Consider the following 27,865-nt stretch of genomic DNA (forward strand, 5'->3'; position numbering starts at 1 on the left):
AACTTGATGCAACAGTAACATATCCAATCAATTGTTGACAATATAACCTTATCTAGGAGAATGGAGACAAGGTAGTAGGAAGTTGTGGAGATGTTCTCTCTCAATTCCTTATTGGCCACACAAAAAGCACTTATTCATTCCTGCTTGAGCAGGAGGAGCCACCTTGGTGTGCAACTTGTCATGTTCCATACACAGTGAAACACTTTGCTTTTATTTCCATGTGACAAAGATACTACAATGTTGTTACTATAAACGAATTCTTTAATGACATCAGAGCAAATATCATAATGTTCATTTTGAATATGCTGAGTTTATTCTAGTAATGGAGTGATTCCAACATTTTTCCTGATTCCGATATAATTACCAATTCTGTACTAAATTCCCAATTCCAATTCTTTATAAATCTCTAAATGTTTAACTATAGAGTTGCTATTTTTTCCCAATCAACATAAAAACATATGTTAAATGTGCATATATTTTTGAACATGTAAATACATTTTTGTAGGAGGGGGGGGGCCTATAAATTTTAGTTTAACTGATAGTTTTAAAATCAATAAATATTTATTTTCTTAACAGTGGAAGATTTTGCTTTAAACAAAATCATAAAAGACAAAAGAATCGTTTCTGGCATTGGGAAATAATCATATTTTTTTCCGATATCTCTCAAAAGTTCCAATTATTCCAGTTCCCGATTCCGATTAATTGTCCCAAAACTAGTTTATAACCGAAAATATGTCTAAGTTTAAAAGACTAAACTGCTGTATTAAATAGAATTAATTGTAAACTTTTTATTAAAAAAATATACACATACAAAAGAAATTGATCTGCAAATGATCAGTATACAAGATTGAATCTGTTAAATGTTTGAAAATATTATGAAAATCTAGCATAAAATCTTTTCACCAAAATAAATATGACTTGGCATTAAATAATCTAGAAGGGTTGATATGTCGTAAAACAAAATCTTCATAAGTGCATTCTTAGCCCTTTTCTAGTCGCTTGATGTAGATCTCTGTTTTTGTAGGCACATAAGAACATCACTGACTATTTCAGCCTTAGCCCTCCAGCAGTGACCAACAAATCTGGTTCTTCTCTTTAATCAGGTGTAAGATCCATAAAGTTGCTCTCTCATAGGGTGCTGCCCCCAAGAGATGTTCAGAACAGCTCTTAGCATTCTGGTGTGCACACTATCAATTTTCTTTCATATACAAGTCAGTAAAATGTCTTCTATCCACTGTAAAAGCCCTAATTGGTTTAATTTGCATATTTCTTTTTTCCTATTCTCCTTTCTAGCTCTCTGTACAATTAAAAGAGTGGGATATTCCATTTGAAGAAATAACAATTGGAGAAAAAATAGGAATGGGTCGGTTTGGTATTGTACATAAGTAAGTTATGAGTTTTTCATCTTTTTATTTTTTTATATTATTTTGTGTTTATTTAATATTTCTTTAGACAGCCACATAACTGAGTATGTTTTTTTATGAGTCATGATTATCTGTAATAATTTTTTTTTCATCTCTATTTATAAAACTGCATGACCATTTCTTGTGTCTGTGCATGTATTACTTCTGTAACATTATTTAAGTTTTTTTGTTTTTTTTACTCTTACTTGAATGTTCATTGAAATAAATAATGCAATAGCAAAAAATAATTTGGCATAAGTGCACTTTAACTTGCCGGAAGTACGCTTTTGTTTTTATTTTTTTTAATAGTAATACTTGCAGAAACGGAAGACCACTCAAAATTAATGCTTGTTTAAAAAATAAAACAAATTCATACACATCAAAATATTCTAAAATGATTGTTATAATTCTTATTACTTTTGTTTAATAAATTTATATTTAATAAAATTAAAATTTAATTAAAGAAATTTATCTTTCTCAAAAAAGTAAAAAAATTATATAAAAATACATTCCATCCATTTCATAATGTTCTAAACTGAATGTTACATTTTATTTGTGCATTATAAAAATAATTTTGAAAATAATAATTTTGAAACATACAATGTTACATTTTATATTATTTTATTACATTTTATATTATTATTTTATTTATTCTAAAATATTCTTGTAAATTTGTAACAAATTTAATTAAATTCAATAAATATTTCGTTATTTAATGTTTTCTGTTATACTTTGTTACTTTATAGAACTTGTTTTTAACAGAAAAATTTGGGCACTTGTACAGTTTAATCAAAACATTAAAAAATAAAAATATCAAAAATATGCCATATTGTACGCATCTGTTTTAAACTGAAGATCTCCGAAAAAAAATTCCACTTAATTTGATCGAGTATTTTTTTTTTTTTTTTTTTTTTTTTTTTTTACAGCAGAAAAACACGTTTTTATGAGAGCGCGTTGAAGGCAGACATCTTGAAATTATTCTTAATTTTTGTTTGGAGTTTAGAAGCGCCACGGGAGATAGCTCCAGTTAAAGTGCCGATACTCCCTCCCCATCTTTAATTCTAGCTTTTCTTCCTAAAAATCGAACCTTTTGCTCGGTATCATAACAAATTGTTTTTTCGCTATAAAACAAAAACTACTTGATGAAATTAAGTGAAATTTTTTTTTCGGAGAACTTCATTCCATAACAGATATGTATAATTTAAACTTTTTTCGATATTTTCATTTTTTAATATCTTGATTAAACTGTACAAGTACCAAAATTTGTTTAGTAAACAAGCATTAATTTTGGATTATCTTCTTTTTTGGCTAAGTATGGCTATTCCAAAAATACTTCTGTCAAGTTCAAGTGCACTTGTGCCAACAATTTTTTTTTTTTTTTTTTTTTTTTTAGTCATATCTAAAAAATATCTTCTTGAAAATCAAGTCAGTCCCTGAGAACTAAATTGACTGGAAAGGTTGTTTTCACTAAAAGTGCTAAGTTTTTTGTTTTTTTTATCTATAATAAAAAAAATATTCATAAATAGATTAATAGCCATTAATTTTTTCATCAAGGCATCAATTATAATAGCAGCAATAAGAAGATAGGTTGCTTCACTAATATCTGATGTTTATTTAGTTTTACTTTAATATTAAAAACTGCTTGTTAAAAAAAAAAAAAAAAAAAGCCACAAAAAGTTTTATTATATATTTACGTGTTAGGTTTAAAAAAGACAAATACACTGAAAAAAGAACACAAATTCATTATTTTTTAAGTAAAAAAAAACATTTTATTAGCAAAATGTTTCATCTGCCATGTTTTTGCTTACATTAAGATCAAGAGACATAATTTAAACTCTAATTTCAGAAAGTCATCATAATAATACTGGCTAGAAATCATTTGCCAAGCAAATTATATTTTATATATACAAAAATACTGAAGTAATTGGCATAAATTTTTATATGTAACCCCCCCCTTTTTTTTTAATCTAACAATTATAATTTTTTTAATATTGGAGTAAAACTGAACAAGCACAGAATAGTTTTAGAGTTCTCGAGGAAATTGGATGAAAAATCTCAATGATTTGGTTTGTCTAAGTATAAAATATGAATGGTTTTCTTTGTTCAGAGGCCACTGGCATGGAGATGTAGCGATAAAGAAATTAAATATGGATCCCGAATCTGACTATCAGGCACAATTGTCAGCATTTAAACTGGAGGTGAGCTCTTGTTTTTTTATTTTTAACATTTTTGTTAATAAAAGCATTTTACCATTAAAACATCTGTGGAAGACATTACCATGAATATGCTTCCCTGCAAGCTACAACAAATCTAATGTTAATAGATACTTGTTATAAATCAGATCTACTTTTAATTATCTAATACATTTCTACAGTAACATATGGACACAGCATTCTAGAAAGAAAATGGATGCTGAATTCAAGTTTTCTGTAAAAACTGAAACAATAAAATCATCACTACATATCAATTATAAAGATAATTGTTCATAAGGAAAGTTTGTTTTGCTAAAGAAAGAACTTTTTTCATTTTTGCGCTGAATGATGAAATCCATCTCATCTCCAATTATTAATTAATGCCGAATAACAAATATGCATGGTAAAAATTACAGACTTTACACCTCCAAGAATTGGCTATTAACAGATGCTTGGTTATTCAGTGAATCAATTTGAAATTGTCAGCCAGCTTCATGACAAACTAGAATATTATTTCTACAGTATGCATAAAATCATTGTCATAAACATCATTTACAAGACTTGTTGGACTCATTTTAAGAACTCGGTGGCCATTTTCTTTCTAAGCCACTGTGTCTACATATTACTCATTTCTACTCCCATAACAATAATTATAAGATAGAAATTGAAAATGTGTAACATTCAATCTTGAAAGCAAATTATAACATTAAAAAATCTTTCTAGCAATTATGATGATGAATGATTGTCTCAGTAATAATTCCAGAAGAAAAACTTACACAATTAGAAATAGAAAAATAATTAAAAAAAAATTTTTTTTTTTTTTTTGATGGGCATAAATTGAAATGGTTCATCTCTATATATATATATATATATATATATATATATATAAGTAAATGCGGCGCGCACATTTTTGTATGTCCAAAAAAGGCTTTTTTCACCGACGGTCCCGGGGGTCGTTACCATCGCTTAGAAGTGTTTATATACCCCCTAGATAATAATATCTAGAATTTGGGAACACGCGTCGCGTCTAGATTTATTTACATCGACTTTTACAAAATTATTACTATTTCGGCTTCTCACGTGTTGATTCGGCTTTTTCGTATAAAAAGCAAAACTAATTCAAAGCTAAGACATTGTTCTCGGCAATCGCACCAGGAACGTAGCAATCGGCTTTAATGTGAGGAAAATTCCTTATATCAGACGATTGCTATTCAATTTGGACAAACCCTTTTTGATGGGGAGCTGGTTTCTCCCCAACATCTTGGGGAAACAAAACCAGCCAAAGTTGAGTAAACAAACCAAAAAAAAACAAACCTGCCTCGCAGTAAATGTTAGCGCGGTTACTTTCTATTTGACCTCATTAATGAGGTCAAATAGAAGTAACGGAGTTAACTTTATTGCGGGCACCTATCAATTCAACCATCTTTACGTTATTATTTCTGGGTTGGCGAACGGTTAACGTTGCACTTTTTTTTTTTTATATAGCAAACACCCGGGCAACGATTTTTTATTATTCTTTTGTTTTGGTTTACCCAAAACCACATACCTCCAACCACCCGAGCAACGCCGGGTACCCCCTGCTAGTATTAAAATAAAAAAACAATTTTATTATTATCAAAATGAAAATAGTTTTTAAACTTTGGGAGATAAGAATGGCATTTTGTAACAAAATAAAAACTTTTTTTCTTTTTCTTTTTTAAGGTTGCAATGTTGAAAAAAACGAGGCATGAAAATTTGGTTCTGTTCATGGGGGCATGTATGAAACCCCCAGATCTAGCCATTATTACGAGGTAAGATAATTCTGTTAATTCCTTGCAGACGATGATTTGTTATTATAGTCTGTATGTGTTCTTCTAAAGTGTAAACCAACGGTATGGCATGGATTTCCAAACTGTGTTTCAACCCTTCAATGGTTTGCAAAATAAATTGAGTCATTAAGTAAAAATTATTAAAAAAATAATCTCTACTATTATATAAAAGGAACTTATGTGTGAGTTCATTCCCTATATGAGGGGGTGTGCAATAAGTAATGCCCCTGACCCACTTCCCATAGCAGTAGAGCAACGAAACTTGGCACAGTTATTAGTCTTTCTCTACATAGGAACCACTCAGAGTTATGCATTTCTCCCATTGTTTGATGCAACTCTGGAGACCGTTTTTGTAGAACACCCCAGGTTGGTCCTCCAACCATAACGTGACTTCAGAAATCAAGGTTGCATCATCTGGGAAACGCTTTCCTTTCAAAAACAACTTCATGGCTGGGAAGAGGTGAAAGTCAGAGGGTGCAAGGTCAGGAGAGTAGGGAGAATGAGGAAGGATTTCATAACCACACGCCCATGCTTCTGATCTGGCGACATGCGAGTTGTGGACTGGAGCGTTGTCCTGCAGGAGGAGGGTACCTTTGCTGATCTTGCCCCATCTCTTGATTTTGATAGCTTCCCTTCATTTCCTCAAGTGAAGCATAATAGGCTCCTGTAATTGTGGTATCCTTTGCCAGGAAATCTGTCATCACTACTCCATCCTTGTCCTAGAAGACTGTGAGCATGACCTTGCCAGCAGAGGGCTGCACCCTTTCCTTCTTTGGAGGTAGTGAGTCCAAGTGCTTCCACTGCATTGACTGGGCTTTGGTCTCTGGATCATAGTGATGGACCCAGGTTTCATCCTGTGTAATCAGTCTTTTGAAAAACTTTGACTCATCTTCTTGGCACATCTCCAAATTCATCCTCGAGCATTCTATGCGTTCTTGCTTTTGGAATGGTGTGAGCAACCTGTGAATCCATCTGGCAAACACCTTATGCATATGCAAATGGTCATGAATGATAGTTTCCACAGACCCTGTACTAATCTTGACATCTTGGGCTATTTGGCGAATAGTAATGCGCCGATCTTCCAAAATGGCAGCCTCAACTTGACAGACAGATGCCTCATCAATGGCAGAAGGGGGGGGGGGGATTGACCATGTCTGGGAGCTGTATCTGCAGACTTCCAGTCATGTTTGAATTCACGATGCCAGCGTTTTACGAGGTCATATGATGGGGCATTATCACCATAAGTTTCTTTCATTTCATCAAAAGTCTCCCTTCAAATACAAAAACCGGATCACTGCTCGACATTCAACAGGCTCCATTTCACACCTGACTCAGTTGAAACACCTGTAAAACAAACCACAATTAGTTCAGAACTGTAATTTGCCACATAGAGATATAAATTATTGCACGTGCAAAATTTTAGCTCGATCAGACAACTGGAAGTGGGTCAGGGGCATTACTTATTGCACACCCCTCGTAGACTAGATGTGTACCGATTAATCGGAATGTAATCGAACAATTTGCCGATTAATCGGTTGATTAATTACTTTTCTTTTTCCTTTCAGCAATGTAAAGTGACTCATCAGATAGCTTTAACACATTAACAAAGTAACTCTAATTTAAGTTAACATTTGTTAAGTGTCTGGTCACTATTATGGTTATTAAATAAAAATACAAAGTAAAACTTCCAATTTTTTAATGAATATAATTAGACAAAAAAAAAGAAATTACAAACCAACTACAAAGTACAAATTGTAATTCTTTAAATGAATATAAAGTTCTGCACTTGCTGCTGCACTACTTCCTCTTCTATTCTTGCTGCCTGCTTCTTCTGCTTTCACAGTCTCCTCGATATTTAAAGTTTAATACTTTTAAGAATTTTTTTTAGAGTTTCTCCATTCTCAGGGCACAGCCTGTGTCTCATAGGTTCATACGCATTACCACCTGTATTAAAGAGCTTCTCACTCTCCACAGATAAAAATGGTGCACTTAAATATTTTGAAGCCAGTTTATTCAGCAGTAGTAAGGTCTCCTGTGTCTTCTTCCACCATTGTAAACAGGATAATTTAATGGGTCAGTTCTTTCGCCAGAATTCTTGTAAACTGGTACCACAAAAGCAGTTTTCAGGAAAGCAAGATTTGTTAAGGCATTTGTTGTAAAGTTTGGAGAGGACTGGAGCACTTAACGGAGCATTTTTTGAGGTATCTAGGTTTTTTATGATATCATGCCCCTGAGAAGAGCTGATTTTCAGATCATCTAGTGTGGCATCTGTCCTCAAAGGAAAGTCAGGAAGGGAGTTGTTTGCTGGGTCTAATGTGGAGTTTGAGGCAAGCCAACTGACAAGCATGTTATTCTTCTCGGTTGCCGTGCAAACAACCTCATGATTGTTGGTTAGTGGGGGAATTATTGATTGCCTATTATTTACTACACTGTTATAGATTTTCCAGAAATCACGGGTTCCTAATTTCTGTGCTTCAATGCGTTTTCTGGTGGTTTTGGTATATTCTCTCTTAGTTGTTGCTATTTCTTTCTTACAATTCTAGCTTCTATAAACTTTTGTCTCTTTGTACTAGACTTCTGTCGGTTAAATCTGCAATATGCATGCTGCCTTAGAAGCTGCACAAGTAGAAATAAACCATGGGGGGGGGTGCTATAGAATTTCCGCGTGGGACATGTGCTTCAATTGCTGTTTTGAACCATTCAGTGGTCTCATTTGTGCATATATATGGGAATTATTTTTTCAGTATATAACTCTTTTGATGGAATACTGTAATTTGAAGAAAGTTTTGCAATAAGCATATTAAAGTCCATGTCAGAGGTTACAGAATATGGTTGAATATCAACAACAATCATTTCTCTTATCAGATAATGGATCTCTTGTGACGTATGGTCATTAACATTTGAAACTTTCTTTTTGGCCAATACTGATTCTATAGTAGTTTGGTGTTTTGCTGGAGGCTCATAGTTGCTGGCACTTGTTCCTGAAGTGTCTGTCTCCGAATATTCATTGTTCTTCCTTTTCTTATCTGCAACTTTTTGCTTCTTTTGGGTAAACCTTTCTAAGATGGTTTAACATATAAGTCATTGTAAAAGTTTTAGTTGATTTGCAACCCTTTGATGTGATGGTTTGGCATAACTTGCAGGCAGTTGTATTCTTATTCTTGGGATTGACATCAAAATACTTTTTTTTTTTAAATGAACTTTTCTAAGATGGTTTAACATATTAGTCATTGTAAAAGTTTTTGCTGATTTGCCGTCCTTTGATGTGATGATTCGACATAATTTGCAAGCAGCTGTGTTCTTATTCTTTGGATTGATATCAAAATACTTCCAGCAGAAACTGGTTGCCATAATGATTGAAGGTTGTTATCAGTATTTTGTGAATTTTTTTTTTACATATTTGAAATTACTTATGTCTGATATCTAATTAGTAATTTATCTCAATAAAATATACATTATCTAAATCAGAAAAGTAAAAATATATATGTAATGATAGCAAGAGTCCAAAAATGAGGAACAAGAGTATGACTGATGAAGAATGCTTTATTTTCGGTTCTCACATCGTCGCAATTTATCATACAATTCATGAACATAAAAACTGAAAGATAGAATAATTTTCTTTGATAATAATTAAGTACAAAATAATGTTAATTCGATGGGAAGAAAAAGGAGGAAAATTTTCTACTTGCTTACATCTATTTGCTTCAAATTCAGTGCAGTTGTAAAAGTGTACATGTTAACAGCGTGTCATGCCTGTTATTTGATATGGTGTAAATGATGCATGTTTCTTTGAGAAATTTTCACTGATAAGCAAAAAAGGGAGTTAACTTTTCCTCGTTTACAATATAATTTAATTAATATTAGTATCATTTATGACAACACAATTTTGTTGATAAATCGGCATTAGGAAACCTATTAATCGGCCAATTTGCTAATCGTTACATCCCTACTATAGACTCTGCAATGGCTGGGTTGATTTTTATGAAATTTCATGCAAATGTACTTTATGTATCTGGCAGTGTTCTTAGATAGGTTTTGTATCTGAATGTCTTCGATAAGTATTGATAATCAATAATAATAAAAAAAACAATGAAAGAAGGAACAGGAGATTTTGACCAAAGTTAACACCTTATACAGCCTAACATCACAAGTGCATTTGAGAAGTTTTATTATCGCACAAGCAGAAAGATCAGGCATATAAGATCAACAGTAGATTCTTTGATATGACAAAGGCATGTTTAAAATGTATGCTTCTGTTTAAAGCACAATTGAACCATAATACTTGACTTTTTCATTTTAAACTTAAATTCAAGCCATTATCAAATAGAAAGGTCAGGCATATAAAATCAACAGTAGGTTCTTTGATATGAGAAGCGTGTACAAAACGAATGTTTCTGCTTAGAGGACATTGTTTTTTTTTTTTTTTTTTGTTTTTTTTTTTTTACTCACCTTCACTCAAAACAAGGCATATCGCCACTGGACGTAAGGGACTACTAATTGGGACCATGCCTAAGAAAGATTAACAAGATGTTGGTTTACGTTACATTTCCATTTCAGAACAGTTAGAGAAGCAGGTAGCAGGAAGGGAATTCCAAAGAGTTTTTTTTTTATTTTATGGATTACCATAAAAACATACATAATGTGTATATATAATCGCAAATGCAAATAATACATTTATAGTTGGATATATTGATTTAAGTTTTTCTTATAGTCTCAAATTGATAAATAATCATCATTGTACCATTAGTACTAGTAATGGGAAATGAAGTTTTAACCAATCAAAAGAAAACACACACACACATAAAAGAATTGTTAGCACCTCAAAATGCGCATAAGTTTTTCCAATTCTAATATCCCTACATGTTCCAATTTTTTTTTCAGTTCCCGATTATTATTAATTGTCTGTACACTCGTGTGTGTGTATATATATATATATATATATATATACATATATATATATATATATATATATATATAATTTGTGTGTATATTTTACCTTGAATTGTACGTTTATTATTTAAAGTTAAAATTTAGAAAAGGTAATGACAATTATAAGAAAAATAACAGAAAATTATTACAAAATGAAAATATCTCAATTACAAAATAATCGCAAAATAACATTTCCAACTCAATCTTATAAAATGAGGAGATATTTGGAATTTCCCAAAAGTTATGAAACACTCTCTTTTTTCCCCTCTTTCTCTCCCCCTTTCACATTGACAAGATAATAATGTCAGCAATTTTAGAGTACATAGATAATATGAACATACATTAATAGAAATTTTATTTAATCTTTCTCATCGCTTGTTTATGACTGCTATATTTCAACTGTCTTTTTATTTTTTTTCTTTCTACTTTTTAGCTTTTGTAAAGGCAAATCACTTTATTCAAGCATTTATGAATTTCGTCAAAAATTCCAGTTCAGCAAAACTGTATATATTGCTTCTCAGATAGCACAGGTGAGTGCATAATTGGTCCCCCCCCCCTCTCTCTTTTACCTTCCTATCTTTTCTTCCACTTTTTCATGATTTTCACTTTATGTATTCTTTTTAAATTTCATTTGCGTTGTTTTTAATAAGAAAGTTTCAATTAAAAAAAACTTACCAAATTTGTATTCTTGTCCAGAATTTCCTTATATTAAAAAGCAAAATTAAAGATAAATCTGCTTTGCTTATATGTATAAACATATGACAGTAATTGTAGAAATCCAAAATTAAAAGGTTTTCATAATCCCCTGTTACAATTCTTATGCAAATTCAACATCCCATTTACTCTGTCAAGCATTATTTCTTTGATATATACATGGTGTCCCAAAAGAAGCTGATGGATTTTAAATTTGATTAACTTCCTTAATATTTAAGTTATGCTTACCAATTTTCATATGTAGGTAAATGAGCCTCTCCATGATTTTTTGAGATATAGTAAGATATATAGTCTACTTACTCTAATTTTATTTCAACGCATTGGATCAACCTATTCAGATACCAACATCCAAGAAGAGGGAGTCCCACAAGGGAGTATTCTATAACCTTGTTTAGCATTTAAATAAACAACATAACAAAGTGCCTAACTCCCAGTGTTGACGGATCTTTATATGTGGATGACCTCCTGATATATTGCAGGTCAAAATATATACATACCATAGAACGCAAGCTCTAACAATGCTTTAATAGATTAAAAACGTGGTCAACAGAAAATGGATTTAAATTTTCTGAAACAAAAACCTAATGTGTACATTTTTGCCAAATGAGGAAACTCCATAACAACCCTTGTTTGAAACTTGAAAATACAGAAATTCCCATTGTAGACGAATTTAAAATTTGATAAAAAAAACTGATATTCATTCCCCACCTGAAAACAAACTGCAATAAAAGACTGCAGCTGCTGCGCATTATAGCCCGCACAGAATGGGGTGGAGATCAAAAAACCCTTCTGAAATTATACAGGTCATTGATCAGGTCAAAACTTGACTATGGATGTTTCATTTATCAGTCAGCCAGAAGAACTTAAAGACACTAAACCCAATCTATCACGGAGGGCTGAGACTGATACTGGGAGCCTTTAGAACGTCCCCAGTGGAAAGTCTACACATAGAGGCCAATGAGATACCAGCAGATATAAGGAGCCATAAATTAGCTACCCAGTACTAAACTAAAATCATGTCCAAACAACCCTACATACAATGACACATTCCATCCAAGACACAGTGAACTATTCGAAGCAAAAGCTATAAAACCCTTCAACCTACGAATGAAAACGATATTACAAGAATCAGAGATAACAAGCAAAAATATCTATGATCATACACGTTGGATTCTCAAAAAACCCAAAAGGATCTTCGAACTAAGTAAACTCCCCAAAACAAAAACCCACCCTAACACCTACCAGGGAAACTCCACGGCATACTTCTAGATTACCCTGCTCATCTGCACATCTACACAGATGGCTCTTGGACCACAACAGGACAGCATGCGCAGCTGTTCTGAATGGAATAACACACCAGAAGGCACTACCAACTAAAAGCTCTATTTTCACCGCAGAAGTTTGTGCTATTGACCTTGCTCTCAACATTCTAACAAAAAACAAACACAAGAAGTTTATAATTTTCTCAGATTCGCTCTCTGTTCTATCCTCATTGAACAATATAAAGCTCAAGAACCCACTAATCATCAAACTATTGAATAGACTAAACTCGATAACTAACCACAAAGAGGTAATCATGTGCTGGATTCCAAGCCACATCGGAGTGAAAGGTAATGAAAGAGCAGACTTAGCAGCCAAATCAGCTTTAAACCGAAACCCTGAACCCATCAATATTCCTTACACAGACTTAAAATACAAAATCAATAAACTGTTCTATGCAAAATGGCAACAGTGCTGGAATAATAACACAAATAGCAAGCTCTTTCAGATTAAACTCGCCTTAGGAGAATGGGGACCATCTCCACAAAAATCAAGAAAAGAACGAGTGGTTATAGCCAGAACACACATTGGCCACACAAACCTTACTCACTCCTACATACTCAGGCAAGAGCAACCACCACAATGCCTAACATGCCAGAAGACCTACACAATAAAACATATCTTTGTGGAATGTGGAACCTACGCTACTGCGAGAAATCGTAACCTAAAAACCAACAATATGAAAGACATTTTTAAAAACACCTGCACAGACAACATTCTCTCATTTCTGAGAGAGATTCAACTATACCAAAAAATCAAGGCCTAAAAAAAAGAAACTTTCAACTGAAACAGATAAAACTTGCCCCCCCCCCCCCAAAAAAGTACTAAGCAAACAAACACTATGGAAAAAAATGAACCAAAACAATCGTCAGCTTTGAATGACCCAATGAAGGTCAATATGCTGGTTAAATAAACCAACAAAACACTATTTGTCACTTATCCATTTTTACCCCAAAGTTAAAAAATACAATTGCACAAAAAATTTATGTATGTGCTAGATTAAAAAAAAAAAAAAGATTGCATACCAAAATTCATGCAAATTCATCCATTGATATTTATTTATAAAGTAAAATAAAATTTGATCAGTAAACGATTTCTACCTAATTTTATTATGGTTGTGATATTTAATCTCTGAATTATGTCCCTTGGTCGTTGATCTTAGTATAAGCAGAAAATACCAGACGAGATATTTTGTCATTAAAATGTGTTTTTTTGTTTGTTTGTTTGTTTGTTTGTTTTGCTTAAAACAAATACTTGTTGAATTTGCTTAATTTTTGGTGTACTGTCTTTTTTAAACCTAACATGTAAATCTAATTTATAAAACTCACTATGTCTGCGTGTGTCTGTCTCCAATTTTTACAAAATGCATCTCTTCCAAAATGCAAGGACACAGAGCAGCATGAGGCAAATAAAATGATTGCATTTTTTGTGGACCATTCTTTTCTGGGTTTTAGCTGGTAAAAATAGCTGCTAAGGGGTAAAAATTACAAAAAAATGAAATTTGGCAGGCATAAGTCAACTAAACATGTTATTTGTACACGTGCATAAATATATACATTTATACATTAAAGTCAATTAATTTTTAACTATTTCTGATTCATTAGATGATAGCTCAAACAGTAATGACTAAGACTGGAGCACTATATGTTTTGGCTTAGATTCAAGCTGATGGCACCCAAGTTCTTTTTTTATTTGTTTACTTTTGAAATCACTACTACATATTGGGTACAATATGATATATAATAATCGATAGGGAATTGACTTTATGATAGATAATAAACACAAAATCTGCATAAATTAAAATATATTTAAGTATACTTTACGATTGGGCAAAACCGAGCGGCTAGTTAGTACATAATAAATTTTTGTGCCATTTTGTTTTCATTTTACAAGCAGTTTTTTTTAGTATTGGGGTTAAATTGGATAAGCATCCACTATTTCAATGTGAAAAAAAAAAGAAAATTATGAATCTATTACTTTAGGAATAGAACTGAAGTGTGCTGTGTGAGCTATAGGCAAAAGAAGGATTAACAACTTGTGTTATCACATATTTTGAAATCTTAGCTTTCTGAAGCCATCGCATTTTGTTTACATCTCTTCTTTCCCATCATGACAATATGTTTACAATATCCTGAGCATTCAGCGGGTTTGGATTGAGAAGATCATAGTTCTATTAGATCATGTAGCTTTTACTTTATGTTTAAAGACGTATAAGACCGTAATCGCAGAGCTAAGAGGTATCTCAGAAAAATGGTTTGCAGAGAATCATGAAAGACTAATGAGAAATGCATCTGACCAGATGGGGATATTATTTTGAAGGAAGAAACAATATATTTCATTGTTTAGGATTGAAATCAATTATTGGTGACACCAGCCCCATTACTTTTTAGACAGACTTTGTATTGGTACATTTAATTTAATATTTAAATCCGATTCTTGTCCAGAATTCTCCTGTATTAAAAAATAAAAATAAAGAAAAATCTGTGTGATGTATGTACTCATGACAAAGCAAAAAATATTGTATTCCAAAAATCATATAAATTAATCAAGTAGTTTTTTAAAGAAAATCATTTTTTAAGCAATTAATCAATAGGTATTACAATATAAATCTAATATAAATTATTGTTGAATTACCTCTTTTGTTTGTTTGTTTTTTTTTTTTTCAAAATGGTGGTCAAGATAGTCGCCCTTTGATTTTCTTGTTTAAAAATAAAACTATTAGGTTGGTGCAAAAATAATGTTGCTTATATATATATATATATATATATATATATATATATATATATATATATAAAATTGAATGTTAAAAAAATGACATTATTTTTGCACCAACCTAATACTTCATAAATTTATAGGAGTTTTGAGATGTTATATTTTTATTTCGTCACATATACGTTTATTATAGATTTTTATTTTTTTATACAGAGTTGGAATTCTGGACAAGAACCCTAAATCTTTTTTTTTGTTTCTTGATTAGCATAGATTGCTTTTATATATAAACTTGAACATATATGAAATTCTAATTTCTACCTGAAATATTTATATCAAATCCTTTAAAAGCATTGTGTACATCTTTATACCATTGGAGTTTAAAAAAAGAAATGTTTTTAAAAAATTTATTTCTATTTGTAGGGCATGGGTTATTTACATGCACGAGGAATTGTACATAAAGATTTGAAAACCAAAAACATTTTTTGGGAAGAAACGGGCAAAGTTGTCATCACAGACTTTGGTCTCTTCAATCTCACCAAATGGTGTCATGGAAACAGGTAAGAACCACTTGAATGCTAGCTCATTTACATTTGCCCTCCCCCCATCCATACACACACAGTCAAAATTAACTATATTTTCTACAAAGATACCCCTTCCTATCTGTTTTATTCAAGTAACTGATTACTTAACGTTTGTGCCAGAGTTGAATAGTTGGAGATTATGAAAGTAGTTTCATTTTGAGAAAAAAATGATTTTTTTTTTTTTTTTTTTACCAAGTGTTCTTGAATGTTCTGTAAGACATTCTATTTAGGTCAAATTTTCCTACAGCTCATAGCAAAAGAGTGAGTGATAGAGAAGGAAGGTTGGATCTAATAGATAGCTGGTAAAATATTTACTTTGTCTTCTTTTAGATTTGTTGTCTGCTTAAATTTTAATTGAGTTTTAATTTTCTTTCTGCAAGTCTGTACATGAATGGGATGGAGATGTGATGAAATTCAGGGAAAGAGGTGTGTTAACCAAGGACAGTAGTTGCTTGAGTAACATAATTTGATTTCAAATAAATGCATCTTAGGTAAAAACACTGATGTACTCACATGTCATGTTGAAATTAATAAAACTTACAAAAACGATTGAGAATTACAATTAAAATTAAATTTATCAAGTTATATAGTTTCATCGTATTATTAAATGTTGAAGACTTCATAAAATCCAGGGGACATAATTACCGACTATGATTTTGACAAAATAATTATAATTCTTGAAAATCCACTAATATCTGGGGGGTTTTTAATTTATTTATTTATTATTTATTTATTTTTTTATTTTGTAAAAAAAAATGGTTCTAGCAGATCTGTTTGATCATTATTTGTAGTTTGGGGAATTTTTTACTAATTTTGACATGACACGTAATTATGTAATAGTGTTTTTATCTGAAATGCATTTTTTTAATTGAATTATATTTTACAAACACTGGACAGTGAATGGAAAGAGAGAAAGCAGGGAGGGAGAAGGGTTTTACTTGCATGGGATCTTCTTTTTAAGGAGGGGGTGAGGCACCCAGCGTCTCCAAGTAGTGTCACTCTGGGTGGGGACAATGAAATTAGTTGGCACTCCCTTATGAATGATGGAGCCTCAGAGCATATGCAATATCCCTCACTCCCACCCACCTAAGTAAAAAAGGGAAAGGTAATATCATGAGTTCTCTTTTTCAACTCCAAACAAGGCATATTGTCATTTGGAACATAACGAGCTACTATTTAGAATTTTGTCTAACAGAGGACTATGGCGAGTTGAGCAATGAGATTTCTGTTCACATTACATTTAAACTTCTGAAGGTTAGTGCAGGAAACAGGGAAGGAATTCCAAAGTCTTGTAGTTTGAGGGAAGAAATTATTAGAATAGAAGTCTTTCGTGCATCTTTGGACTTCAGCGTTGAAGGAGTGGAATTTTGCTGCTTTCAGGTTAGTCAGGAGGACATCAAGCGGACACAAGTGCTAGGAGTTCATCAAAGCACATTTCATTAAAGTACTTGTATAATAAACACATGGATGCAACAATGGTGCAGAGGTTGGAGCTTGACTGATAGTGTGGGAAGGTCTGCATTTATGGCAATTGTTCATAAATATGAAATATGGCTTTTGGAGACCTATCTCCATAATGGAATTTGTTTTGAAACTACATTACCCAGAGTATTTAAATAAATATATTTCCTTTTGATCAACGTGGGTACAATAATATTGTGGGGTCAGCGTTTTTGCTGGACCTCCATTAAAAAAGAAATAGGGTAGTTGTTTTTTAGTTATAATATTTTACTAAAAAAGAAATAAATCAGATTAATTACAATGTTTTTAATTAAAATAAGTACCTGAATAGGAGCCAAATACATCCTAAGAGGAGCTGCTAAGAGTGCCCTTTCCTTCCTTGACAGGATTCAAAACCAACTTCAAAATTTAGTTGTCAAGGACATATTCCCTTCCAACTTTTTTCTCACGGAAGGGACATTGCAAGTCTGTCTCTGGTCTATCATTATTTTTTCTTTCATGGTAGATGATCAACTGAGCTATCTGTGGTTGTCATCCTTTAAAGCATTTACGACAAATACCACGGTTTGGCATAAAGATCTACTTCATAAGATTTCCAGCTACAAAATCGTTGGAAATGTCTTCTCAATCATAAAATCCTTTCTCTCTGAAAGGTTTATTAAAGTAGTCATTAAATGGGCAAACACCATGGACCCAACTTTTTTCCTGATCTTCATCAGTGACCTCTCAAATCACGTTTTTTGTTCTTTTGTCAACATCTATGCAGACAATACTGCCATCTACGGCAACACTTCACAGGACGAAAAAAAGGTAGGATCTTTTTGATTCTCTCTCCAATCTGGAGCATGTGGAAAAAAATGCCTAGTTACCTTTAATACATCCCAAACCAAATTTCTATCTTTTCACCACCAATGCTCATATCCCTACTTTGCCCCAATTGAAATGAACGGCTCTTATCTTGAAGAAGCGCCTTGCTTCGACAAGTTTTTGGGATTGACTTTTACCGCTGAAATTGAAAACCTACGTCAGATACATTACCAAAATCACTGGGAAAATAATGAGAGCATTCTACTCCTTCAGAAAGTATCTCGCTCCTGATGGTACAGAATTGTCTTCAAAATTTAATGGCTGAGGATCTTTTCGCCTCCTTACTTCCTCTTTCTCACAGAAGAGACGTTGTGAGCCTTTCTCTGCGCTATCATTACTTTTTGGTAGGTGCTTGACTGGCTCTCATCTATGGTCCTCCCTGTGAAATGTTCACAACAAATACTTGCTTGGTTATAACAACTACTAATAACTTCCATCACTCTTTATCTGTGCCTAAAATGAAACGAAAGTTTCATGAGTAGAGGAAAAATTATATGTCATGTTTCGACTCTGACAATATCGTTACACGTCAGCATATACCAGCAAGGTTGATCAATTTCACCTGGAATCCATAATATTGCCACATTAAGTTGTAATTTGATCATGTGATCGAATTAAGACATTAAAAAAAAAAAATCATAAAAATTATTTGCGAGTTCATCTCCATAAACTTCTGATTACTTAAAATCATGTATATTTTTATTTATATTATTAAAAGAAAAAAAGTAAAAATCTGACTTTCGTTCATATTATTTGGATTATTTAGATTACTTGGCATACACAGACAAGACTTTCACTGAACAGAAAGCAGAAGTCAAAATGAAAGTTTTATTTAACATTAGCAGGAAAACTCGACATTGCCCGGGATTGAATGAGGATTAACAAAGTTGGTGAAATCACCCATTTTTTTCAATCAAATCGATTGATTGCCTGTTCGAGTCTGTTGATATAATTATATTTTTATAATGGCTTGAAATAAAGTTTCAAATGCAAAAGTCAAATATCATGGTTTAATATGGTTCATTTCGAATGCACAAACGTCTTATCAGAGACCCTACTGTTGAGTTTATACATCGGCCCCTTCTGCTTGTGCGGGGATAAAACTTCTCAAATGCACTTAGGCTGTATAAGGGTGTTAACTAACTGGATTTTTTTCGATTATCGATTTTCAATACTTATCGGAGGCATTCCGCTACAAAACCTATTTAAGAACACTCAGACAGAGAGTACGTTTGTGTGATTTTTTTTTTTTTTTTTTTTAAATTGGCTCAACCATTTCGGAGTTCATAGGGAATAAACTCTCACACAGACAAAATGCCTTTTACATATAAGTAGAAGATAACCCTTTTATCCATTACACCATATGTTCATATGGACACTTTCATTTATTGAATTTTTGAATGTAGAATTTTTGTTTTAAAACATTGTATTCCACTATTTTTTTTTTTTTTTTTACAAATTAATCAAATCAAAAAACTATAAAAACAAAAATGAACTTTTTTTTTCTTTTTTTACATATACAGGATGTACACCAGAATGCTATAAGATATCCAAATGTTTGGGTACAAATTTTATATTTAATTTAATTTTAAAAATTAATTTTTTATTTTCTCCATCAGGAAAGGTGATTGTCTGGCCATTCCCCAAGGTTGGTTATGTTATTTATCTCCTGAGATAATGCGATCTTTGCGAGCAGGAAACACACAGGCATCTAACACTGACCTGCCTTTCACTGAAAAATCAGATGTTTATGCATTTGGGTGAGTTGTATAAAATTATTTATCTCCTGCTATTTTCATTAAAAGTGGGATAATACCATTTTTTTTTTTTTCTGTTATGGTTTCTATCATGTTAGAATTGTTAAAGAGAATGATCAATTTCTAATCAAAATAAATCTCTACTGTAAAGGAATTTATGCTGAGACACTTTTAGATTCTGGTGCAGAAGTGTTGGATGAAATTAAATTTTTAAATACAATATTTCATTCAGATTTTGTCATAACATCAAGATGAAGTCAAACATGCATTTTTGTGCTAGTCTTTCTATTATAAAAAAAATAACCTTCGACTTATAATAATTTTTTGTAGCTAAGATGTGAATTTACTTTAATGTTATTTATGCCAACATAATTTCATAATGAATAGAAAGTGTAAACATTTTTCAAAAGGTTTATTTTATAATTTGTTGTTTGCTGACTTAACTGACTATTCAGTTGTAGAGAGGTTTCCATACCTTTCACTGGTCTGCGTTTTGCTGATTGCTTGGACATTAGTTTGCCATTTAGTTTGATCCATGGTACTCTCTTCATGAAGTTGCCAATTTTTAAAGTCCTTGATAGTTGGAGTGCAAGTCTTGTGTTTACAGCCAATGCTAGACAAGTCATTTTCCATGAAGTAAACTCTGTTTATCCAACTGCCATCATGCTTTACATGATCAAACCAGCAGAGATGCTTCTCACATAATGCTACATCCAGAAATGGGATTTGGAGTTGCTGACACGCTCTCACTTTTGTATGACATATCCAGCAAAATATGGCTCACTCACTACACAAGTCATTGCCTGTCCTAGATTCTGAGAGGCCAGCACTCACTGGCATGCAACATTGCATTGCAGGCACAGTTCTTTTTTAAAAATTATATCCATTTTTTTAAAGATTTAAAAATTTGCTGATTATACATTTTGAAAATGATTTAAAGAGAGAGAAAGTAAAACCAATTTTACTTTTTGCCTCAAGTATTGTTGATTTTCTGAGCCCAGAATTCATTTTAGTTAATTTTGAATATAAAAAATGCTTGTTCAAAGTATTTCTTGATTGGGCAGTAATTCTTTGTCTTTGTAAAGATGAGCATTGTTTGTGAATTTCGAATACCAGGTATCATAGATGCTGTGCAAAGTTAATTTTTAATTGTTTATATTCAATATTGTTTAAGTATTATTAGACAGTAGACACTATTACAATTGCTTTTTCTCTTTCTTTTATACATTTGAATTAATGATTTTCTTTTAGATATTTTACTATGCACAACATTTTGAACTCTTTTCCAGGTTAAGTGAAAAGCATATTTTTTTATTACTAATACAGTATCTTCCAGTTTTAAATGATAGAAAGAAATGCTACAAGTGTTTTTTTTTATGAAAATGTGTTTCTAATTTTACAGTACGGTTTGGTATGAACTACTATGCGGAGAGTGGCCTTTCAAGCAACTGCCTCGTGAGAGTATCATCTGGCAGGTAGGCCGTGGAATCAAACAATCCTTATGTCACATCATCACATCCAGAGATGTTAAAGTAAGTTTCTGTATTTCTCTCTCTGAATTTCTCTGTCTTGTGTGTGTGTTATATATATATATATATATATATATATATATATAAGGTCAGTGCAAAAGATTTGCCAGTTTGTACAAGAGGATTTTGAGCTATTGTAATTTATTTTATTATTATTACTTAACCATATTACTATGATTAATTTATTAATTTATACCTTTTTTTTATTAAAGCATCATTCATATTTTTCTGCATTGTTCTCACCATGTTGACCCAAAAGCAACGTTCTTTAGTCAACAGGAAAGGAGTCATCTTCCATCATGATAATGCTCCTTCTCATGCAGCACTAATGGTCAAAGATTTCTTAAAAGAAGTTGGTTGTGAAATCTTACCCCATCCTGTATATTCTCCTGATCTAGCTCCTTCAGATTCCAACATTTTGAGGATTATAATATAACTAGCAAAGGGACTTTGCTGTACACTCAGGTACCCGCTTTGTGGGCACCCTTGCAGTAAGTGGATGTTGTAAGAACAACTATTGTTTAAGGTGTTTAAAATTTTTAACTATCTCCTGAAGTGACTGAAATCCAACTATGAACTTTAAAGCAAATTGATTATATCAAAGTTGACATTTATATTGTTACACATCAAATTCACAAAGAAGTTGGCTGGCACTATGGTTGCAGCCCTCAGGATGGTGACAAACCCCAACTTGGTGCACACCATCCCTAGGTGGGGGCAGTTTATAAAGAAATGCACTAAATATGACCTTAATCAAGGTGAGAGATCATCATTTCAGGTTCAGTTATGATCAGTCCAGTGGTGTTGGCTGTAGGAGAGTATATATACATAGGTTATGACCTTGACCGTAACCTTGAAAGATGGTGTGCACCATTCCTAGGTGATGGACAACCATCCCAGGTTCGGTCATGATCGGTCCAGTGGTGTCAGCTGTAAGAGTCGTACACACACACACACACACACACACACACACACACACACACACACACACACCAAATGCTACCACTTTATATAGATTTAGATAGACGATAGACATAGATTTCAATCATGAGAGAAGATTGAACATAAGTTAGATTGATATTTCACATCATAAACTAAAGAATTTTACAAGTGAGACATTTATAAGCTTGTTGACAGATGGAATAAAGTTATAGACAGCAAAGTTCGTTATTATTTTCAATAGATTTTCAAAAACCGTTTTTGATTGCAACAAATTTTACAGCTGCAAAATGTTTTGCACCAACCTAATATAGATATAATTTTTTGTTATGCTCAGCTTATATTGAGACTACAGCAGTATTTAACAATGGTATTAATAAAAAAAAAAATCTGGAATCAGCTTATTCATTTCTGAGACCGATATCAATAACAGAATTGGGGGAGGGTCAGTTTAAAACATTGAGTATAGAGATAAGGAAAAAGATAAGCAATCAAGCGACAATACAAAACTACCAAGTTTATATTTTAAGTGATATTTATTTACATCAAATAAAGAACCACACAAAGAACAATTAAAAAAAAAAAAAAGATGAGATATTCTGAGGGAAATGGAATCTTTTACTATCTTACACCAAGAGCAAAAATCATAGTGAATCCTATTAAGACAATCTATAAGAGAAAATGGGGTTAATTTGCAGCATGTTGATAGGTTGTACAAGTAGTACTCTATAAGATGTAAAAGTTCAACAATCAAAAAAAGTCCAGCAGGTATCAAGCATTGGAGAGAAGGAGGCATTGAGTTTTAAATTAACGATATACAATTCTTATGTCAGGCATCAAAAATATAATCTCTGGTGGAAGGATAAAAATTTCACTGACAGAAACCGGTTTCTCATGATCAGACAGAATTTATTCCACAATTTTAAGATCTAATTGTTGTCGGCAGTGATAAGATATCCAAGATACCATTTGGATCCATATCGTATGGAAATCATATTTGACATTAATATTTTTTTCTACGCTCACCTAAATATTAAACTCAAAATAAATAAGGTTATTATCTCTTTCTCTTCCCTTTTCATGACAGGTGAAAAGTATCGTAATTAAGGTCATGACATACGTCATTTCAAAGTCAAAATATAGAGGTGGGATGTTCACAAAACATTGCATGTGTTATTTTCCTCATAGACTAAAGATTAAAAAAGAGGAAAAAAATAAAATATGACAAAACAATCTCAGCTCATTTGGGATATATTTAATAAAAGTATTCAGTTTATAAAATCCTTTTTACTGACTTGTTCTGTGTGACTGTGTGTATGTATATATATATATATATATATATATATGTAATCCAGTACATGGTTGGGTCACCGGCGACTAAACTGGTTTCCCCACCAGACTTGTTTGGTGAGGAGGGCGGCTAGTCTCCCTGAAGGATTAAAAACAAGACCTTCCAAAGGGCAAATGAACCCTTTTTCGGGATCAACGGCCAACTAGCACCATGTATGTTTGTATGAAGTAGCTCCCGTAAGCCGTGGTGAAGGCAACCTTTCTAGGAGAAGCAAATCTCTGCTTTAAAAAACCATAAAGCAGGAGACTAGTATCCGCATTAAGCTGGTCTGCAGTTTAACTTGTTGCTGGCTATCTTGCTCTTGCTTGTTGCTGGATCTCAACATTTTGAACCGAGAGAGAGACTTAGCTGTCGTACAAAGCTAAAACTCTGTAACATCATCTTTGTATAGATACTCCCTCAGGCATTTGGGCTCATGGACTTTAAGTGCCTGAGGGAGTGGCACTCGTCTGACAAGACGTTGCAATCATCATATATATATATATATATATATATTGATAGTGAACATTCCAAAGCTACAGATGTATTTATTTCATGTTCATATTTTTTATTGATATATTGCATCTTACATGTGTTTCATTGAATGGTAGAAATCTTCAGAGACATACATAAGATCCTCGGAAAAAATAGACGCCCCCCCCCCTCCCTGGATATATATATGCTCTGAAAATGAAAATCCATTTTTATCGAGCTTATTCAATTATAGCAGTTTAGAAAAACAATATTGAATATATACATTACAAGTGTATATTTTTACTAACATACACATATGTATCTTTACATATATGTGTGTGTGTGTGTGTGTGTGTGTGTGTGTTTCCAACGTTTTTTATCAGTATGGCTGTTAAGAATGAGATTACTTCAACTTTTTAATATTTCAATAAGGTTATGAAAGAGCTTCTGACAACTAAATCCATCTTGTCTTATACTAACAATTTTATTTTGCTAAGTGAATAAACTGAATTAAAGACATCTTTTTTATTGCAGTATTATTTGTTTCAGTATTGTTACTATTTGATCTCATAACAAACATTTAGGAGCCCCCTGTAGTTATTTCCCCATTAGAACTCTTTAGGGTCAATTTATTGAAACTGCATTTTTTAACGTTTCTTTAAAATGGCAAATAGTTTCAATGAATCAAAATTAAATCATTTTTGTCCCTTTTTTTTTTCTTAAAATATTAATCTAAATGTTTAAACCTTTTTTGAGTACATTTTTTGCTGAGATATTTTTTGTTTAATTTTTTTTTATGAAAAGAAAATCTATTAAAAAAATTAATTTTGTTTCTTTATGTTCTAATTATATTTTAGTGATTTTACGGACCTAACCAATAATTCTCCCCAGCAATCCCAAATGAAATCAAAGGAGAATTTCAATGATGTCTTTAAATTCCTTGAAAAATTTAACCCTTATTAAAACTCATTTGGATTTTGTAACTGAACATATTGATTTCTATAACACACGAACAAACATTGAATTTATAAATAAACTAGACTACCCGTGACCCGTTGGGTCAGTATGTTATATTAGCTATGGAATTCATGTATGAGCGTGACACTTGTGACATAAAGAAAATTTTTTTTTTTTTTTTTTTTTTTTTTTTTGACATAATAGAAACATTTCTATGAAAGTATATAAAAATGAAAAAAGAATATAGATAGATTTCTATGAGGCGTTCTGTTTATTATAATCGACTATTTTTGAAAAAAAAAATTACAGTTACTGAATTATAAGTGGTTGGCCGTACTTATAGGTAAATGTGCACTGAACAGATACCATAATACTTATAGTTAAATTCAAATTTTGATATATCTGCTTTTTTTTTTTTTTTTTTTTTTTTTTTACATCGTTCATTTCTGTATTAATTACGTTTAAGTTATTTTAAACTCCACTCTTCCCATGTTAAATCATAATTTCGAAATAATAACGTTAATATTTCAGCGTCCCAATTGTTCTTTTGTTTTTGTTTTTTCGCGTTTAAATTATCCAAATAAACAATTGTTAATACTGTCTGCTTTTTTTTTTTTTTTTTTTTTTTACATCGTTCATTTCTGTATTACGTTTTTATTTTAAACCTTACTCTTCCCATGTTAAATAATAATTTCGAAATAATAACGTTAATATTTCAGTGTGCAGGTTATGCGCGCATGCACAACCGGATATTATAAACCGGAAAATGGGTTACATACATTGTTACAAGGTCATTTGAGTTTTATAATTATATAGATAAAATATTAAAATTCATTTTTTTGTGTAGTTTTAAACTTTTAATGTTTTTGCATTTTTACTTTTAAGTCTTCATTTATCATTTCGTTTATTTGTTCCAACTTTTTTTTTTTTCTTCTTTCAGGATATCTTAATGGATTGTTGGGCTTTCAAACCTGACGACCGACCTGAATTTAGCCAAATTCTAAAGGCATTGATGCGATTACCAAGGAAACCCTTGATACGGAGTCCCTCCCACCCTGTCCATCTTTCAAGGAGTGTAGACTCTGTATATGTCGCTTAGAATATCTGTGAATGAAATGGTCCTCCATTCTCTTTCCCCCCTCTCTCTCTCCCTCTCTTTCTCTCTCTTTGTTCTGACTGAAGGAATGAATAAATGGAAAACTTGCTGAACACCTCTTTTTCCCTTCGGTGTGTGATTGAACCATCAGATGAATGCATGTATACAGAGTTTTACTGACTTTCAGCATGCGATCATGCACTCCCCCCTCCCCGTCCATTTGTCCAACTGGTATAGGAGCTGACGTTGTCCATCCTAACACTCTTTCTCTCTCTCTCTCTCTCTCTCTCATCTACTTTGCATCTTGGCACCATTACTTTAGTTTTAATTATTTTTGTTTTCTCCCCCACCCCCACCCTTGCTTAAATCATCACTTCAACTCTCATCACTCCATTCCTTGATTTGTTGCCTTCTTTGCACATGTTGGCTTCATACTTTATATTGCTTTTTCCTGATTCCTAAGAAACTCTATTTTGCAACTTGTCCCTGTAATTTTAATGCAATTAAAGTTAATGTTATCACATTTTCCATTTAGATTCGATCTTTGTTTTCTCTTGACATTAGCAATCCAACAATTGTTTAGGAACTTCTTTAAAAATAAACAAAAAATGGTTTCACCCACACAACTACAATTCTCCGTCCGACACTGATGTGTTTAACACAATCTATGATTACCTACATCAACACCTTGATATCTATCAGCTTCTTAATTACTGAAATAGCTTAATTATTATTATACCAGCATGAATTCATTATTTTTTTTTTTTATCTAGTTGCCTATAATAATAAAAAACACCATTTACAATTAGATTTTATTTATTCTCTTTTACAGTAGAATGTTTGGTTCTTGTCTGGAATTCACCCTATATTAAAAAAACAAAAATAAAGAAAAATCTGTGATGTACATAGCCATGATGAAACGAAAAAAAATCATATTCCAAAAATCACCTGAATTGATTAAGTAGTTTCATTTTTAACTAATGAAATCAAATTCTATGAGTAAAGAAAACAACAATTGTCTTTTGTTGCTAACTGGAAAATAATTTTAAAAAACAAGGGAGACAACTCGGAAATAATTCCAAATTGGGAGATTTTTGTTGTAATTTCTACAAATTTCCATTAATTGCTTAACAATGATTTTCTTTATAAAATTAAAACTACTTGATCAATTCACATAATTTTTGGAATATGATATTTTTGTTTCATTTTGGGTACATACATCATCTGAATTTTTCTTTATTTTTGTTTTTTAATATAGGGAGATTCTGACAAAAAAAAAACCGAATGTTTTTAGGAAGGAGGGCGTAACTGTTAACTAACTTTTGTATAAATTATATTTATGCAAAGAATACCAATATTTAATGCCAAATTCGTTTTTGAATCCGTGAATATTTTTAATTTGGAAAGGGATGGACACCGCCAGGTTGAGATTTTCTCTACTGCCACCAGGAATGGTGGTATAATGAATGGAGATCCATTGGTCAAAACATCTATTTGAGATCCTTGTGTCTCTGTAAATATGTTTTAGTTTCATACACATGAAGCAAGAAGACCTTAACGCACAATGTCCAGTCGGACCCTTCTCCTGTGGAATGAGAGTAGAAGTTATCAACAAACCTAACCTGGCATATGTTCTCCCAGTCCTAACATCTTTTGTTTTCAAAAAAAAGGGCAACAGTTTGAAAAATTGATGTTTCTAATCATGAGGTAAATCACGGAGCAGCTGATCATTGGTAGAACTGTTTAAACTCCGCAATTTCATCTTCAATTATTAGCAAAAAGTGACATTAAATAAT

The 27,865-nt window shown here is 32.0% G+C and overlaps 1 protein-coding gene across 5 annotated transcripts in view; it reads left to right on the plus strand.

Annotated features, from left to right (window-relative positions):
- Window positions 1–26,599, plus strand: part of LOC145292325 (kinase suppressor of Ras 2-like) — a 169,159-nt gene extending 142,560 nt beyond the window's left edge. For all 5 annotated transcript variants that reach the window (XM_080138660.1, XM_080138671.1, XM_080138654.1 and 2 more), the window contains 8 exons: window positions 1,294–1,385; window positions 3,511–3,601; window positions 5,297–5,385; window positions 10,766–10,862; window positions 15,499–15,635; window positions 19,607–19,747; window positions 21,147–21,276; window positions 25,914–26,599. In XM_080138660.1, the coding sequence (XP_079994786.1) occupies window positions 1,294–1,385; window positions 3,511–3,601; window positions 5,297–5,385; window positions 10,766–10,862; window positions 15,499–15,635; window positions 19,607–19,747; window positions 21,147–21,276; window positions 25,914–26,072 (936 nt within the window). In that variant the 3' untranslated portion in view covers window positions 26,073–26,599. The remainder of the gene's footprint in view (window positions 1–1,293; window positions 1,386–3,510; window positions 3,602–5,296; window positions 5,386–10,765; window positions 10,863–15,498; window positions 15,636–19,606; window positions 19,748–21,146; window positions 21,277–25,913) is intronic.
- The last annotated feature ends 1,266 nt before the right edge of the window (window positions 26,600–27,865 follow it).

Source organism: Euprymna scolopes, chromosome 2, assembly GCF_053919585.1.
Source record: "Euprymna scolopes isolate OS-2025 chromosome 2, ASM5391958v1, whole genome shotgun sequence".
Taxonomy (NCBI): Eukaryota; Metazoa; Mollusca; class Cephalopoda; order Sepiida; family Sepiolidae; genus Euprymna; species Euprymna scolopes.